The sequence below is a fragment of the Argiope bruennichi genome, chromosome 1 (genome assembly GCF_947563725.1).
Source record: "Argiope bruennichi chromosome 1, qqArgBrue1.1, whole genome shotgun sequence".
NCBI lineage: Eukaryota > Metazoa > Arthropoda > Arachnida > Araneae > Araneidae > Argiope > Argiope bruennichi.
This window is the reverse complement of record NC_079151.1, coordinates 48,179,237-48,194,162: the sequence shown is the minus strand read 5'-3', so window position 1 is coordinate 48,194,162 and position 14,926 is coordinate 48,179,237. Positions and strand designations below refer to the sequence as shown.

At 25.0% G+C, this 14,926-nt stretch overlaps 1 protein-coding gene across 1 annotated transcript; it reads left to right on the top strand.

The window, feature by feature from the left end:
• The first annotated feature begins 558 nt into the window (after positions 1 to 558).
• Positions 559 to 14,726, top strand: LOC129980949 (ATP-binding cassette sub-family B member 10, mitochondrial-like). The gene is made up of 12 exons (XM_056091462.1): positions 559 to 985; positions 1,867 to 2,064; positions 2,170 to 2,372; positions 3,151 to 3,285; positions 5,762 to 5,908; positions 7,504 to 7,639; positions 8,331 to 8,426; positions 10,054 to 10,257; positions 10,954 to 11,214; positions 11,429 to 11,472; positions 12,179 to 12,213; positions 14,062 to 14,726. The coding sequence occupies exons 1-12, from the start codon at positions 718 to 720 to the stop codon at positions 14,288 to 14,290; spliced, it is 1,956 nt and encodes a 651-aa protein (XP_055947437.1). The 5' UTR covers positions 559 to 717; the 3' UTR covers positions 14,291 to 14,726.
• Positions 14,727 to 14,926: the final 200 nt, after the last annotated feature.

Sequence of the window (14,926 nt, the reverse complement as noted above, 5' to 3'; positions counted from 1 at the left end):
GTCTTGTGGTCTTGTTACTTGGCTGCGAACCACAAGGTCCCAGGTTCTATCCTCGCTCATAACAATCCGCTACAATAATAAGCAGATTGAACTTTAATTGTTCATATCGACACGTAAAGATATAATTTGAATAATCTTTATTTAATGAGAGGTATGAATCATGATTTGAAAATGCTATATTTATTTTAAATTCTTTTTTTATATATATATTAAATACAGTATAGTAAGTTAAAGCATTGTTAAATTTTTTCTTCGAATTCTTTCTTTCTCCCAACACTCTTTTAAGGACATGTAAGTCCTCATGCTAATTTGCATCTGATTCATTTGCACAAATAATATTAGCTAATCAAGAACCCTTTTACTTAAACCTTAAGGCTACCAAGATTTGGTCGAAATCTACTTACTTTACATTGATCGGAACTCTTTGTTGAACCCTCCCATTGACTCATTATTTCAATATCATTTCTGAATCTGATATAGCTTCTTGTAAGAAGCAGATGTCCAGAAGCAGCATCAAAACAACTTTATCTTATGTTGTCAAAACAATCCGAACGTGGATGTAGGTTAAAGGTTGAGGATGTACTTCGGATAGATATGTATAGTTGACACGAATGTTCGGTAATGTCAAGGAAGGAAGTGTTACTCTTTAAATAGTATAAAATGAAATAACCAATGCCATAATAAAACTATAAAAATCTATATAAAGAAAATTAAAGGATGTGGTTTCAAATACTGCATTCAAATCTTTTTAAAAATACACTGTTAACTGTCTACAGAAAAAACATTTCTTCCAATTACAGTTTACTATTACAGAACTTTTCGAAGAAGCATAATATCGGTCGAAATACATATTTTCCCATCTTCCTGAATGCAAATACTAAACGGTGTTTTCCTCGATTAGTATCTAATGTGGCGAAAAAACCTGTTCGAAAAGAATTAAGAAGAATTCTGAAAATTGCCGAGAGTCAAAAATGGAAATTAACTGGTATTGTGATTTACATGAATTGTTTGGATGCACTTTAAAATATTATTTGTATATTCTGGTTTATATATAAGAAAATAAAAAAATGGATTTGAATGATCTAACTGTAAAATAAATAATTTATATAAATTAATAAATTTATGCTGCACTAATGTATAGATTCAACAAAAGTCAATAAAAGATTACATACTTTTGTCAGGCGACTTTTAAATTTTGCCTTTTTTTTAAAAAATAAATGATATCACAGTATTATATCCATTTAGATAATTCTCTTAATTTACAAGGGTGAATTTCTCATTGACACAAGGAAATTTTTATCAGATTTTTCTAATTTGTAGGATACTTTTTTACTGCTCAATCTATCCCTTTTATAAAAATGCCTGTAAAGCAAAGTTTATTTAAAATATAACCTTTCTCATAACAAATTTTTAGAATAAATTGTGCACAATGCATACACTGCAGAACTCATTCATTAAAATGCAAATTTGCATCTTATAACTTAGACGGATTTTTTTTCTGTGTGTTATTTGTTGTAATAGACATTTGTAGGAATATTTTAATATACATGCTTTTTTATGCAAAATAAATTTTCTGTGAATCAATGATTTTTTCCGTTTTCTTATCTATCTATCTATATGTATATTTACTTTTTAAGGCAGCAAGGTAGTAGTGATTGTAGAGTAAATATGTCAAAAAAATAATTTCAGATTCCTTTTCAATGCATTTAATGTGAATTTGTGGGAAACAAACCTAATAAAGGATAATGTTAATTTAATAACTGTTATTATCTTGTTACAAAAATAGCTTTAATTTGTTATTTTTAAAATTTCATTTATTGTGCATTCTTAAAAAAGATACAATTTTTTCATCTTTTTTCTTTATAGGTGCAGTTATACTCTTGTTTATTTCAAGTACTGTAACAATGGCTGTACCATTTTGTGTTGGAAAATTGATTGACATGATGACATCATCTGGGGATGATTTAAAAATAAATCTATTATTTTTTTGTAAAATTTTAGTGGCAATTTTTATTATTGGTGCAATTGCAAATTTTGGACGAGTCTATTTGATAAATATTTCATGTAAGATTTATTTATTGAAATTATTTAAAACACCATGATTATTTATCCTTTTTCCAATTTTTTAAAAGCATTCAAATTATACAGACTTTTTTATATTCTTTTTAGCTCATCAAGTGACAAATACATTAAGGAGAAAAGTATACGGATCCATTTTGTGTCAAGAAGCGGCTTTCTTTGATCAAACAAAAACGGGTGAACTTATTAATAGAATTTCTGCTGATACCACTACAGTCGGAATGTCAATAACAAACAATATTTCTGATGGATTGAGATATTCATTTATTTTTACTGCTGCATCATGTTTAATGGTAAATAAACTATTTTTTTTTTGGGATACCATTTTAATACAATTTTCTGACAATACATTTTAATAATGTCAAATATTTTAATGGAGGTTTTTGCTGTAAGGCTGCAAGATTTTTTTTATTATTTTATAATTTTTTTTTATTATTTTATAAAAAATAAAATTTAATTTTTATGTTACTTGTAAGTTAAAAACATAATATTTTATTCCCATTAGTTTCAATAACTGATGAACATGCTAATTTTTCTGTTTTCCTACTCGGTTCTTTTATAAAACCTCTAAGAATTCCACTCTTATCCATTTTTCTGCATTCAGTTTTCTAGATTATTGATTAATATGACTTAATAATATTTGCAAGGATTTTTAGTCTGAGTAATATTTTAGTTTAAATCGATAATTTTATGTATTTTAAGATAAACTGATTATAAATAAATAAAAACAAATTCCAATTTCTCATTAATTTATCAGAATATTAATTACATGCAAACTACTTAAACAGTAAATTAAGTTTGAATTGACAGTATGCATCTTTTATGTAAAAAAATATCTTTTAAAAAACATTTTTAAAGAAAGCTTTCAATGCTTTTAAGAGAGTGAGATACTAAATTATTGTTTTGATAAATTTTAATATTTTTCTTATAAAAATTTTTAATTGTCTATTTATTTTCATATTGTATATTTTAAATTTTGGTTGATAATTTCTATGTATTCAAATCATTCTTAGTCAAAAAGTTATTCTTAGTCAAAAGTCAAATATATTTATAATTTTTTTACTTCTTCAGGTTTATACTTCACCATTATTAGCATCTGTAGGTTTAATAACAGTAGCTCCTGTAGCGATAGCAGCTGCTATTGCTGGTAAAATTTTAAAACGTAACTCAAAATCTGTTCAAGATGCTCTTGCTGATGCTACTGAGGTAAATGTTTTTTAGTAATCAAATTTTTCATTTTAAGTATGAATTCTTTTATTTATAATAGCTTTGTTTATTGAAGTTGTAAAAATACAGTTTATATGGAAGTCTATTCATTTTTCTTTTATACAGAGTGATTACAAATAATTCATATAAACTTAAAGATTTGATCAGATATATTATGTCAAATAAATTTTATAGAATGAACAAGAATTTGTGTACATCTAGAGCATATTTATTTTGGCAATAAATGGATTGGGCAACACTATTCCATTCTTTGAATGGGACAAAAGTAGCCAGAATGCAATAATAGTAAAAGTGGGATATAGTTATACTGTAACGCTGAGATGGCACATAGGTATTAAATGAAGTTGGTAGACAAAGGGTATGGAAGGCAGCTGTGTATCCATATACAAATTTTGTAGCCATTGCAAAACGTAACATGTAAGGTAAGATTAGACATATAATCTTGTCTGCTTAGCCTTTAATAATTTCTTTCCTTTAAGTTTTCTCAAAAGTTCTTGTGCACGAGATTATCATAATCCTTAATGAGTATCTTTTAACAAAAATTGCCGAAGCCGCAAACATCTGTGAAATGGTGTAGAGTCTAATCTGTGATTCACCATTTCAAGGTTTGTATTGTTGCAAGTATCAATAGTTCTGAGCACCTTGCATATCATTAGACATTTGCTGATAAGCTGCTTTGTGAATCTTATCTATATTTATATATTTATTTTTCTTGTTGTATGACAAGAAAACTTGAACAAGTTGTGTGCATTTGTTCTACCAGTATATTCCTATATACAATTGATGGCTATCCTTGGTTTATCTTACATTTTACTTTTGTATCTCTTTGTAAATAATATAATTTTTTTTTGTTTGTGGATAAAAATAAAAAAAAGGATGTTTTTTTTAAATTTTTATTTGGAGCACTTTTGTCAATATTTAAATTAGACCTTTTTTCCCTTTTTATGTTAAACATTGTTTTTAAATGTTGTTAGCAATTTTAATATGAAATGTAATCATGTATATTGAAATCAAGATAAATATAATAATTTATTATCTGATTTTTTGTTTTTATAATTTTTTTTGTTAAGTTAATTTAAAGAAAGGAAATTTAATATTTTTTAATACTTTAAACCTGTTCTTGAAATACATGCTTGGAAAAACAGTTATTTGAAAGATTATTAAAGATTTTATTTATATGAAATGAAGCCTGTGACTCTGTGAATCATGTGCTAAGTTTGTTTTATTTGGCAATTGGAATGGTGATTTGGCTAGTAAATGCCATATCAGACTTTGTATGATTCACAACAAATGGAAATAGAATGGATTTTGTATCTTATAATTTATTTCTGAAGAATCTAATGAATCTAAATCTTATTTTACCAACAGAAGTTTTAATAAAATTGAATTATTTGGAAGCACTTATTGCGTTTAAATTGATTGTAGTTCACTATTTGGGCTGATTTGAAAATCGAAGTATAATATTAAGCTGCATTAACTGGCATTTTGAGTGAAAAAATTTTTACCATTTCATTTTTGATCGAATAATTTTACTCCTATCACAAAGATAGAAATTTAATAAGAATTGAAGCATTAATTAATGATAACTAAAAAAATAAGTAGAAGGGGCAATATACATCATAAGTGGCATTGATTGCTTAATTTTATTCCTTAGAATCTTAAATAAAAAATTATCAATCAGCTTTGCTTTGAAAACCTTTTTTTAAAAAATGTACCTTCATATCCATTAATGATTGCAGGAAGAATTGTGCTATATTTCTATGTTTTTTTCTGATTAGTTACTGAAGACTTACTAATCTGTTAATAGTAGGAAGCAATTTAAAAAAAATAATTAATTGAGAAATAAGAATTTTCTTATTTTAGCTAGTTAATTTTATCATTTCGAAATGTTTAATTTTGATACAGTTACAGTTTACTTTTATATTTTATTGGCAGATATTTGAAAAATATCCTGTACATATAAATTTCATTAATAACTCTAATATTCAGTTCAACTGTTCTTGATTTAAAAGAATATTATAATCACTAGTTTATGAGGTCAAATGCAATATTAAATTACATTTTTGAAATTTAGCTTAAAATGTAATGATGCCTGATTACATTTTAGTGCTATGGTGCAATCAGATTAAAAAGAATGTTCAGAATTTATCTTTCAGTTAAATTAGAGTTGTTAGAAACTTTTTACTTTAGTTACACTATTTTTCGAAAAAATTTACATTAAGTGTTTATTTTTCCTCAAATTTTTTTGCTGTGAAGCACATATAAAAATATTCTAGACTGCTTCAATAATCAAGAATTTCACTTAAATGTGCTAATATTTGTATTGAAAAAAAAAAAAAATGAAACCTCAAAAATATTATTTAAGGAAGTGTCACTTGTTCTTAAGAATTTATTTTTTGAATAAAATATTTGATGTGAAATTGTAAAACTACAGAAGTATTTTTCTTATCTATAGGTGTGTGAAGAGAGGATTTCAAACATTAGAACTGTTCAAGCATTTGCAAAACTACATGAAGAAAATGAAATTTATAGTCATAAAATTAATAATGTTTTACATTTTGCATATAAAGAGTCTTTAGGAAGAGCTATATTTTTTGGAATGGTAAGAATTTATTGATTTTTTTTCCGATATTTATGTGTTCTATACATTATGAAAGGTTTATGGATTATTAGGTATTCTCTGACTATGCAAACATATGCTTTGTACCAAGCCTTCATACTCTTCAAGGCTTGTTCTTAGGTACAAATGAACCAGAACCTGTATTTAAAAGAAAATTTTTTATTTCTAACTTATGTTTATACAAAAATTTATAATCTTCCATTTTCATTTTAAAAACATTATACAAGTATATAAGTTAGTTTCTACCACGTGTTTGTGATATTTTCTTAATTTATTCTTTTTGCTCAAAAATGAGATTGGGAAGTTGAGGAATAGAACATTTTTCTTTCATGTTTAAAAATTAAAATTTTATTTTATATTTTTAAGAAAATGCAGAATATTATGTGTACACTTCTAGGTTATGAAGAGCAGATTTTTGAAAATAATTGTGTGGTTGATATTTATAAAATGTAAAGGTCTGTTTCTGAAAATCATAAATCTGAAAATATTTTATACTTGCAAGTGATTATTAGTCTAATATTTCACAATAGGTTTACCAGGGGTCATTTTAATCCCTTTGAGAAAACTTTTCATTAATTTTCTTCAAGAAAATTATTGCCATATTTTATGAGAATATATTTATTAGTTTTTACTTATATTTATTTACAAGACATATAATCGCAAATATCATCTTTTTTTTTTGTTTTGTTTTGTTTTAGAGGAATATAAATTGTATACCTATTTTTACCAAAAGGGTTGTTTTGACCTTTCAAATAAATATTTTTGAGAATACATACATTTATATTTAAATTAGTAATGACTTGATTGGGCTGCACATAGATATAGGTATTAATATAGAAATAAGTATATGTGTAAAATGTGTATATATAAGAAGCTGAAGCCAAAAGTCAGTCAGATAGAAGCTATTATAGGTTATTAATAAGAAGACATGCAAGTTAATGTTTTGGTAGAAGAATAGATGGTCTTGAAGACCTAGATTAGAAAATAAACTCAGAGGAACTGCCTTTTCATCTCACCACACCTCAACAAATATATTGAAAATATATGTTTTTTTCTACTTTAATTTCATAACAGATAGGTCAATTTATATATTTTTTAAATACCAAAAGGGGTCATTTTTACTCCTTTCATAGAAGCAGGTATATGCCAGCTCATGGTAAACCTAGTGTTAAATAGAAAGAACAGTATACAATATGCATTGCTTTTTGTTGGTTTAAAAAATTATAAATTATCAATCAGCATTGTCCTAGTTAATAAGTCATAAATTAAATAAATTTTTAAAGATATTTGCATTTTGATTTCTAATTACTATAATCAATGCATCCATTTGAATGCTAATAAAATAACCTTGAATGATGGAATTAAATAATTTTGTTAACATGTAATAGGAATTCATATTTATAATTCTCTTGATTGTAACATATTCTTTTTTTTATTAAAGAGTTTTTTTTTAATTTTCTGTTTCCAATACATTATATTTAATATTAATTATTTCCATTAAAATAATATTAATTATTTACATTATTTGTTATTATTGCTTTAATTTCACTTATATTATAACTCATTTGTCTCCCTAGACTGGTTTCAGTGGAAACTTGATTATTCTGTCTGTTTTATATTATGGTGGTTCCATGATGAGTACAAATCAAATTACAATTGGAGGTTTATCATCTTTTCTTTTATATGCTGCATATGTTGGCATTTCCATTGGAGGTAAATGAACTCAGATTTAGTATTTTTATTTTCTATTCAGTGGAATTCAAAGCATCTCCCCCCCCCCCCCCTCTTATACTTTTTAGTAATTATCAAAATAAATAGCAAAGAGTTGTTATAACTGGTTCCTGTATATTCAAGCTTATGAAAATTATTGTAAGTGATAGTTTAATGTAATATTTTCTAAGTTTTTTTAAAATTTTTTTTATTTATTTTTATAATTATTTTCATGTTTTGGAAGCTATTACCTACAAATTTGACAAATTATCAAGTAATGAAGATAAGAAGAATGCAGTTTAAATATATCTTTGATCAAATTATGTGAACAAAAAAAATATAGTATTTCAAGATGAAAATGCTTTTTATTTATGAAAATTATATCTAAGGTAGATATACTGTGATGGAAAATTTCTAGTAGAAAAGTGAACGTTTGATCGTATTTATTTTAATTTTATATCATTCTATCAGCACTTTCTATTTTGCCTTAATAAGTTTTTCTCAACCATAAATAATGTTACTAATGTTAATAATGAAATAATAATGTTAATAATAAAAATTGTTTTCATCAATCATTATTGTTATGTTTTTGTGTGCACAGATCAGTTTTATATTTTAGCAAATACTTCAATTAAAATTATTAAGTTTTGCATAAAATAATCCTATAGATGATTTGCATATTTTATTTGAATAGGAATGAGTACATTTTACTCTGAATTAATGCGTGGTTTAGGAGCTTCTACCAGATTGTGGGAACTGATTGATAGAAAACCTTTGATTTCCTTTGAAGGTACTCACATAAATGTCTGTTGTTATTAAAATCTCATATATAAACATTGTTATGTAAATATTATATTTTGTCTTTTTTAAACTTTTATATTTTTTCAAGCATCTAGACTGTGTCATTGTAAAAAAATTTTCAAAATTGCATTAGTGTTTATTAATATTTAAAAAAAAAAAATCGATAGGTTTTTATTGACTATAGCAAATATTTATTTTAGGCATGCTAAAATTTTATTGAATTAATAGTTTATTAGTTGTTTTTCTCATTTTTGTTAATGTCATCATTTTTTTAATAAATGCCATTTTTTTTATTTGTTTTGTGCACTCAGAAAATGTCTTATATTCAAATTCATTTTTTTAAAGTCATTTTTATTTTTTTGTATTTTTAGAACACAGTATCACAACACATAGAGTATTGCCCTTTTTAATTGTTTTATTATTTATATTAGATTCTAATTTGAAAAATAGCTGTTATGATCTTTTAGAATGATATCATTTTGTAAAAAATTGTTTAAATTTTTTTTTAATATTAAGTTTTAATTTGAATGTAATGAAATTTCTTTTTACTTGATTTATAGATAAATAAATTCATCATATTGAAATGAGATACAACCTTGCATTTCTCCATGAATTTATTCATTAACTTGAATTTGATTCCATCATTAAAAATCTATTAACTGAAGAAAAAATATCGATTGTTGGCTTTATCAACCAAATTAAAGAAAGGTTCCACTTTTATTTCATTCAATTTCAAGTGAATTGTGTTTTTTTAAGTGATATTATTAGTGCAATTAACGGACAAATTAAATTGTTTTTATGGATTTATTTTTTCTTTCTATGGCTTGAAATCTTTACTGAGAAGAAATATTCCATGCTTGAAATGAATTATAATTAATTTGTCATGTTCATACAAACTATGGGAATACAATTAATTAATTTTTGCATAGATTGAACATATTATATATTTTTTAAAAGATGAAAGTTTGCTAAAAAAAAAAGGTGGTAGCTCCAGATTGGAAGAGTTTGGAGTTTTTTGTACTATCTTGTAGTAATAGATATATTTTTGAATAAAGATACTGACTTAATTTGTAAGAAAAGGAAAATTTTCAAAAAGAATATTTTTCACAGAACTTAGAATTTTCAAATGCCTTCTGTAATCTTCCAAAAACTTGAAAACTGGATTTATTTCATTCTCTCAACCAACTCTTTAAATTAAAAACCATTGTCAGAATTTTAATTTGCCACATGCAATTTTTTATCTTTTAGTTAAAAAAAAATGAAACTGTAAAGGTAACATCATTAATAGGGATCCCTCTTGAGAAGAAATGTAATTAATAAGTTCTGATTTCTTTAATTTGTTTTAACTTTGCACCTTACACATTGCTTGGTTCTCGATTATTTTTTTGTTTATCATTTCATTCTTAAACACTCATGGGATTTTTCTGAAAGATAACATATTGCCATAAAATATGTATTAAACAAGTGAATATTATTTTATTTTTCTTACTATTGTAATTTTTAGAACTATTCTAAGATTTATAATTGACGTTTAAGTAATGTCTATATCATGAATTGTACATATCCTTAACATGAATTAGTTACAAAAATATTTGTAAAATTCTTTATTTCCTTAGGTGGTATTACATTACCCCAATTTAGTGGAAGTGTGAATTTTGAGAATGTTTGTTTTGCATATCCGAGTCGTCCTGAGAGCATGGTGCTATCAGATTTCAATCTCTCAATACCTGCTGGGTCTGTTTATGCTTTAGTCGGTGCTAGTGGCTGTGGAAAGTCTACTGTAGGCTCTTTAGTTCTTAGGCTGTACGATTGTCAGAAAGGTAACTATATACCCATTTACTTCTTTTAAAAGCTTTATTTTACCAATGTATTGTTTGTGTGATGGCTTTTTTTCTCATTTTAAAAAGGAAGAAGCTACAAATTTGTATGAAATGGCATGAAAATTAGCAAATATTTTTACTGAAATATTTTAAATGTTGCAACAAATGTATATAAATGATTATTTTAGTCATTTCCAATTCTGTGAATGATACTGACATCTAGATGGATGATCCAAAGAGGATCCGAAAACTGTCCTTCTATATCAATAAGCTATCTTTATATTAAGTAAATGCATGTTTTGTTTCATGCAAATCATTATTTAAATGCCTGTGAAATTTAAAAGAACCATCAAAATTATTTTCTCACAGTTTTGAATTGCGATTTGTAGATGCTTGACATTGTATCAGAATTTGAGTTTTGTCTATTGAGTATTGATGAAAACAGAGATTTGTGTTACAGTTTGTCATGATGTTTGTTTTTTATGTGCCATGTATTTTGGAACATTTTATGCATTCATTTTTCAAAGCAAGATAATATGGAAGTGTTATTTTCTAATGAATTGTATTTCATTTTTCATAAAACTCCATCAGATGTTCCATTTTTTTGTATTTTAAAAGAAGGTATTTTATAGTAGTTAATTTTAGATATTTTCTTAAATTTCTTTTTAACTGATCTGATTTCTATCATTAATTTAGGTGTAATAAGTATAGATGGACACCATATTAAATTATTGAATTTGAAGTGGCTTCGAAAGAATATCGGAGTTGTTAGTCAGGACCCTGTTTTATTCTCTTTTTCGGTCCGAGAAAATTTATTGTATGGAACTGAAGCACAAGACAAAGTACCTGACAAAATCTTAGAAGATGCTCTACTGAAAGCTAATGCTCTGGAATTTGTGAAAAAGTTTCCTAAGGGCTTAGATACATTAGTTGGTGAAAGAGGAATCATGCTTTCAGGTAAAAAGCACTGACATACATTTTCTATTTAGTTATTTTTATAAAAATAAAAGCATGCATATAATAATATTGACTTTGCTCTTTTCTCATTTTAGTTACTTATAATGAAAAAATTATTTTTATTTTTGTGTCAATTAAATACATTGAATATTAGAAATTGCATTATTAGAACTTATATTTCTAAATTTAAAAAAAAAATGAATTCTTTTTATAGGTGGGCAAAGACAAAGAATAGCAATCGCTAGAGCTCTTCTAAAAGTTAGTATTTTTTTACATGATTCATAATTTTGAATAATACTCAATTTCATAGAATAAAAACAAATGATTATTGGATGCTTATATTTTTTTTTATTGTATATCAAAGAATGTAATGCTATTAAATGAAAGTTAAGAAATAACAATTTCAAAAGCTTAAAAGTCCATTTTTAAATGAAATTCTAAATCATTAGTATCATTTGAAAATTTGATTTCTAGGAAGGAAATCATTTTTATCTCCTACTTGTAATAAGATACTAAAAGTTTCTATTTATTTAGACTTCAAAGTTGATTTTATGAGACACATATTGTTTAGTATATGATATTTCCTTTAAAAAGTATTACAATTGAATTTTTAATACCTTACTGTATATTTTCTTAAATTTTTGTCATATGATCTTTGTAATGATTCTGTCACATAAGTTTTTAGTATGGAATTATTTTAGTCAGTCATATAGTTTTAAAAAAGAAAATTATGAAGAAAATTTCATTTTCTGATTTTATTTTTGTATTATTATTAATAATCATCAACATATGCAAATTTAGAAGTTATTGTATTTGCTTGTAAGATTTTTAATAATATATGTTGCATGAAAGTATATGTTTTTAAATAAAAAGTAATAATAAAAACTATGAATTAGAATATTATTCATCCATTTTAAGTTGAAGCTGCAAAAAGTAATTTTTTAAAAAAATTATTTTATTTTAGAATCCAAAAATCCTTATCTTAGATGAAGCAACAAGGTAAGTACACATTTCTCATTTATGAACAAACAAAACTTAAAGTGTTCTGCTTTTTAATATAAATTTTTTTCTGCAACTATATTTAAAATAAAAGGCTTTTACTTGTATTATCATTTTGCATGAAACTCTCGAGATATGCATTTAATTACATTATTCCTCTGATGTAAAGAGTGCTAATTCTGAATTTATTTGCTCATAAATTTAATCTTTATTTTTTATATTTAATCCAGTGCAGTTTTTTTTTCACCTTTATCGATTTGAAATTTTATATAATAATTGTTTGTCGAAAAACTATGCCTCTATACTGTAGTAAATCCACAAAATTAAAAAAGAATAATGCAGTTTCTTAAAAAACAACAACAACAAAAAAAATTAAACAAACATGGAAACTCCACTCCCTTCTAAAAAGTAATTTTGTATATAAGCAGTAAGAAAGAATCAATGAGTGAATGAAATTCGATTTAAAAGTAAAAATTAAGTACAATGCACAAATAATGTTCCCTGCAAATAAATTGTATATTAATACTTTTTGTATGTTTGATAAATCGTACATTTGGTATATTTTCATCAAAAGAAATAGAAAAGAAGAAATAGATATAGAAAAAACATCACATTAATAAATGTTTGTTAAAACTCTTAGGATTTGTTTATGAACTTGATCTGAATGAAGATCATTAGGGAGGAATGGGGAACAAGAAGGAATGGGACACTAATTTCCTAAAATACAGAATTTCATATACTTTGTGTATTTTCTTCCTATTTAAAATTGAAATGTGCTTTATCTTGTATTATATTTTACAATTTAAATTATATTACTGTATTTACAATTTAATTATGAATTACTGTATGTGGCAAAAGTTATGAGTGCATTTTTTTTCTGGATGAAACAAACTGGAAACTCTAGGAACTTACTCTAGGACTTTAAGAATTATTTTTGAAAAATACTATACTGCTCATATTCAAATGATAAGAGCTTGTGTTAAGAAAATGCCATTATCTTAATGAAATGAAAAGTTTTAAATCTTTTGAATGAAATTTAAGCTGAGTTATAGAATTTCTAAATAGTTTTCCAAGAAAAGAACTACTGGGAAAAAAGTTATCACACAATTTTTTTTTTTGCTTGGAATTTAGAATAAACTTTATATTGCACATCTGGGATGGTATTGAATTATGATGGCATAGTGAGAGTAATGAGCCACTGACATTGCTGTTGTTAATTAATAATATGGAATAACATAGGAATAACATAAAGCTGGAATAACATAGTTCAGTATTGATAAACTAATTTTTTTATGCAAATAATAGTTAGGAGAGGGTTGCTTTCAGCATATGCATATTTAAATTCTTCAGTTCTCTGAAAACATTTTGGATGATGAAATTGGAATTTTGAGATTTCAGCTACCAATCATTACTTAAGGGCAATGATCGCTTATGGGCAATTGATGATTACATAAACAGTTGAGTTTTTGAGAAGTAATTAAATATAGATAATTAAAACTTTTATCATTTCCCCATTGCTTATATTACTATATTTTACCAGACATATAGGCATATTTTGCTGTAATAAATATTTGAATTCACTAGTAATAGATTTTCATTTTAGTGAGCTAAATATAGATTTAAAAAAAGGAAATCATCCAGCTTATCCAGTTTCAAATAATTGTTTACTTAGACATAATAAGACTGCAAGAAACAAAGCAAACAATTGTAAAATAAGATAATGGAACTAACCAAAAAGGGGGAAAATAAGTAATTTATTACTTTGCTCATTTATAAATTTTGATCATTTTATTTATGCATTTTCTTGCAATATCTTATATATTTTATTGATTTTGAAATTTCTTATAGTGCACTGGATGCTGAAAGTGAAAATTTAGTACACCAAGCACTTGAGAAATTGATGACTGGTCGAACAGTCATTACTATAGCACACAGATTATCAACAGTGAAAAATGCTGATGTCATAATTGTGTTAGAAAATGGAAAAGTTGTTGAGAAAGGAAAATATGATGATCTGCTTGCAAAAGGAGGACATTTTCATCGACTTGTGCAATTACAGAGCTTAAGAACATCATGAAAAGCAATATTAGTTACTTTTATAAAATATTTAATTTACTTGTAGTTCTGATGTTCAATTTTCACTTTTTGTTCCAATCATTTGTATGCTGATTACCAATCAAATTTTAATTTCTAATATATTTTTAATTCTTTGAATTGAAGAATATGAAATGCTTTAATCTTTATGTAATCGTCTGATTACATATTTGGCTTTAAATTTCAATTTAATTATTGAAATTTCTTGAAAATCAGTTTTTTTAAATTCAAATATTAATTTTAAATAGGGATTGATTTTTTTTTTGATATTTGGAATAAATTTATAAACCCCCTCAAAAATTATTCTAGTTTAAAAAAATTAATTGTGCATCTTATTTTTAAATGTGTTTTTATTTATGAGAAACAACCATGACCAAATATTAATTTTATATTACTGTGAGAAATTTTTGTTTTTCGCTTATATGCTCTTATAAACATTAAATAAATGTTTTTTTAATAGGTAATTTTAATAGAAAGTAACCTAAATTTGAAATGGTAGTTTTTTAAAACTTTAAATGAATTGTTAATTTGAACTTTAATCAAATTGTGATGTAAACTATAATGTTAAATACCATTTCAAAGGAAGGCAATAAATTGATTCTGTAATTTTTGTAAAATC